We start from the raw sequence: 4,312 nt of genomic DNA on the forward strand, positions 1-4,312 counted from the left end.
AAAAAAAGGCAATATTTGTCTAGAATATAGTGAAATAAATGTGAAAAGTAGCGTAACATTAAAACATTACATTACTATAGAATTATCTTACTTTACATCATTGCCTATCCTTGTGATTTCTACCTATCTATACAAAGTTTTCTCTGGGAGCTATAGAACAGCTTCACAGACTGAACTGCACTTCTTGTAACATGCAAACTTGACATGCTTTCGTGACATTTAAAAAAACGGTTATATTTGAGCTGTTCTACTCACTCAATACTCATCCTCGCCACTGAATCCAATGTGTTGTAGCCTGCTGCCATGAAATTGCTCTTGTACTGACTCATCTTGATGGAGTCCAGCCAGTCGCCGACAGAGATGAACATTGGGTAGTCCATTTCCTCCCCCGGAGATTCTGGTAGACTAATGCAAAAAGAAAAAAGAAAAGAAATAAAGGTTAATGTCATAGTATGTCCATATTCAGTCATCTCAAAATTGAAAAACTAGTGAAAGCATCAAAAAGTTCTTAGTGTGTCACTTATTTTAGGTGTAGGAGTGAAAACGTTTGTCAGTGTTCAAGGAAAATAACTCATACTCTGTCCTGGAGTAAGAATACTCCCACAGAAAAACACATTCACTGGTTCACTGGTCATTTTTAGCCAGAGTGCATTTCCTTTAATTCATTTCATGGCACAAAAAGTTTTTCAGTACTGTACCTCTGAATGTCCTCTACCAGCGGCAGCAGGCTGCTTGGGTTACGGATTAGTTTATCCAAGAAAGAAACTATATCTGTAAACTTTGGTCGATGATTCCTCTCCTTCTGCCAACAGTGCAGCATTAGCTGGTGCAGGGCTACTGGGCAGCCCATTGGTGCAGGGAGCCGATAGCCCTCTTCGATGGACAGAATCACCTGGAGAAAGAGTTGGACGTGGTAAATGGTCTAAATCTGGCTGAAGACTGCCATTAAACCAGTCTGGTTAAAAGTTAGAGATTTCTTTGTGATTTATATCAGTTATACACATGACAACGTTCCAAGATAGCAGACCAGTTTTGGCCTCTTGGCTACTTACAGCAGCTCAATTAGAGCACTGGCAAATGCTGTGTGCGCCAGATGTTGCACAAAAGTCATTAGCTTGGCTTGACATGGATTACGCCAAGTGTTTTGTGGCTAGAGGTGGCACAAATGCCAGAACACACCTGACATCTGGCTCATAAAAGGTGGAGCTGTGGCAGAATAGAGGCAGCCAGACTCATTCTCCTTCAACACCATCAGTCAAAGCCAAATGCGGCACATAAAACAAACAAAAAAAACATGCAGATTTGGGCCACATTTAGGCTAAACCTTCAGTGTGATCTCTGTTTTGTTTCCTTTCACATACTGGTTTAGAGTTTTGTTATGTTATTATTGTATTTATGCCACATTATCAGTCACTTTTCACTTGTTCTTCAAATTAACATGAGTTCAGCTGACAGTGTGTCGTAACATCCATACGTTATCTCCTCAGATCCCCTCAAGGAAAGCGGCGTATCTACAAGTATCTTTGTAGCGAGCAGTGGTAAGTGGCTGACCAGGATGAGACAGTCTTTGGCAGATTTTTGTGGCTTGGCTGGCCTTTTGACTTAGAAAGCACTTCTAAGCAATTCCCAAACAGCACAAATCCTCCCCAAACCTGGGGACCTTAGTGAATGTGTGTGCCGGGTCGTCTGTGTATGTATGTGTGTGAGTCTGTCTGTAAAGGGTTGAGGGGATTACAGTCAAGCTTTCACACTCAGCGGAGAGAGGGATGGATATGCTTCCACCAAGGTCCTTCCAATCCCTGACCACAGCCCAGGGATCAGCGGGTTGCTCAGCTGCACTGAATCCACAGCTATAAACTCTCCCTTGATTGGCCCGCAGTCCTCTGAACCTCTGACCTTTACTGCTCTTTCCATTCCCTCTTACTCATCTTTTTTATCCTTTGGGTGGATATCACCAGTATCTTTGTTCCTAACCTCGATTCTCTCAGAGGTAGGTTTTTGATGTGAGCAAATAGTCATAGAGCAGGTGAAAGGGCATCGACTTTAAGAGATATAATGGAAAACAAACTTAAAATTTACACAGTGAAGCAGGAACGGAGGATCTGAAAAGTCAATATTATTGTGGATTGAGGTTAAAGGAGAGGTTTGTGAGAGAAAAACGTCTCATCAATATAACTCTGAGCAGAACACATGAAGGAAACAGTGATTCAAAAGCAAATAGTACACAGCAATCACACTCTACAGGTGTTTTATATGCTTGACATACTGCATTGATGAGAACATTTAAAAATGAAAGCAATTACCTGGATGTTTTTTCAATAAAACAGGTGGTGGTATTGCATGTTAACACTGGTTGCCACCAGCCATAAAGACGAAAATAGCAGCAAAGTATCCTCTAGCTGCTACCACAGTGTGTTGCTACTATTGCTGTGCAAAATCATGTTGGAGACAAAACAAGACCAACTTTTGGCTTCTTGCCACTCACAACAAATGATGAAACCTGTTAGGTCAGGTTATCCATTCAGTCAGTAGCTGTTGGTCCCACATGGACACATTTTAATGGTGCATCCAACTTATGAGCTATGTCAACAAATTACTACTGTATGTAGCAACAATTAAAATCAATAAATCAAGCAGTATTTCCAAATGTTATTTTTAATTTAACTGAAAACTATGAAAAAAGATTATTTTATATGAATCCTGATGGTGTACACAGTGACATCTGCTCCAAAAGCAAACAACAGCGATCTCGAAAACACTGATTAAATACAGAAACAAACATTACAAAACGAAACAACCCCCAAAATAACAGTTTTGGCCTGACCACCTACTTAAAAACTGTCTAGCCTCTCCACTCCTCACAAAATATAATTTTTAAGAGTAGAGATATCTTTATTCTGCAAGTAGCCTCCAGCTACAATTCCAGTTCAGGTAACCATGACCTGTAATACCACATGCTGGAATAGGTGTTACACGTTCTCTTGGTATACCTCGTGTAAAATATGCTTATCTTTTACACATGTAAAGTTAATTTTACAGGATAAAGAGTGAAATTAAAATAAAATAATGAAATGCCGAAGTAATAGACTGAATGTGCAATTTATTTGCTTCACAGCATCAAAATCCAATTTCAGAAAATCTTACATCATGTATCTTGAAGTACATTATATTAAAAAGACAAGCTCTATATTTTTTATCATGAAGTCCTGCTAGTTTTAATAGTTTTTCTCCTCATATGACAGGAATACTCACATCCTGATTGGACATCTCCCAGTATGGTCGTTCTCCATAAGACATCACTTCCCACATGACAATGCCGTAGCTCCATGCATCACTGGCCGAGGAGAATTTTCTGTATGAGATGGCCTCAGGAGCTGTCCATCGAATTGGGATCTTACCACCCTGCTCATGAAAAATAAAAGGTAAAACAAAGCCACACATAAATAATGCAAGCACACATATGAGCAAAATGCCAGCATATAGTAAATGCATCCCTCAAGTTTATTAAAGTCCCCAAAGTTACATCCACTGTTGAAACCATTTAGTTCAGACTAAAAATACTTGGAAAGTCACTAAACTTCAGTTATAATGTGTAAAACAGGCTGTACCTTCCACTGAGGTTTTTCTACTGCGTTTGATGCAACTTGGACTCCTTGTACAAATATAAAGTAAGATGTACTTTATTGTAGCATCCAGTACATCTGTCCTCTCTGTTTCACACCCTTTTTGTGAGATATGCTGTGTTCCTTTCATCTCGAAAGTCTGATGTCAGAGTAAAAGAGCAACGTCACATTTGAGCGGTAGTAATCACAGAAACGGGCAGCGTGGAGACGTTCAGCCGATAATATAAAGGTTTAAGGTTGGTAACATCTGAGGTACAATGCCATACCTCTTTTATGTGCTTAAACGCCACAGCAGGACGTTCACAGATATAGCCTGGTCGGTGCTTTGTGTATGGCTTATGTAGTAATTCACAAATGCACAGCGGTGACAGTACAGATTACAAATTCTACAGTTTTACTGCGGTTTACATGTGCTGCTGCCTTTTGGATTGCAGAATCAGTTGGATTGTTCTTTTTGCCCTCACTGACTGCCTCCAAGTGTACGACCATTTCCTGTTTTTAGATTAAAGATCTGGATTTTTTAGCTCTGCACATTTTTGCATTCGAGTCATAATTTCAAACTGAATGTGCTTAATGTGCAATTGTCCAAATAGGTAGGGTAAATATGCCTGGACTCTCTCATCCTGTATGATATAACAACAGAAAGTAGTCTTCAATAATGCTGCTGTCACTGTGCTAAATATTCTGGG

General features: G+C 39.7%; 1 protein-coding gene across 1 annotated transcript in view; it reads right to left on the reverse strand.

The window, feature by feature from the left end:
* Positions 1–4,312, reverse strand: part of LOC102207363 (eph receptor A6) — a 173,936-nt gene that overhangs the window by 1,117 nt on the left and 168,507 nt on the right. The window contains exons 14-16 of the mRNA XM_005747850.1: positions 3,253–3,402; positions 699–892; positions 256–405 (exon numbers count right to left, since the gene is read on the reverse strand). Of these exons, the coding sequence (XP_005747907.1) occupies positions 256–405; positions 699–892; positions 3,253–3,402 (494 nt within the window). The remainder of the gene's footprint in view (positions 1–255; positions 406–698; positions 893–3,252; positions 3,403–4,312) is intronic.

This window comes from Pundamilia nyererei, unplaced genomic scaffold, assembly GCF_000239375.1.
Source record: "Pundamilia nyererei isolate P.nyererei 1_Seehausen unplaced genomic scaffold, PunNye1.0 scaffold00206, whole genome shotgun sequence".
Taxonomy (NCBI): domain Eukaryota; kingdom Metazoa; phylum Chordata; class Actinopteri; order Cichliformes; family Cichlidae; genus Pundamilia; species Pundamilia nyererei.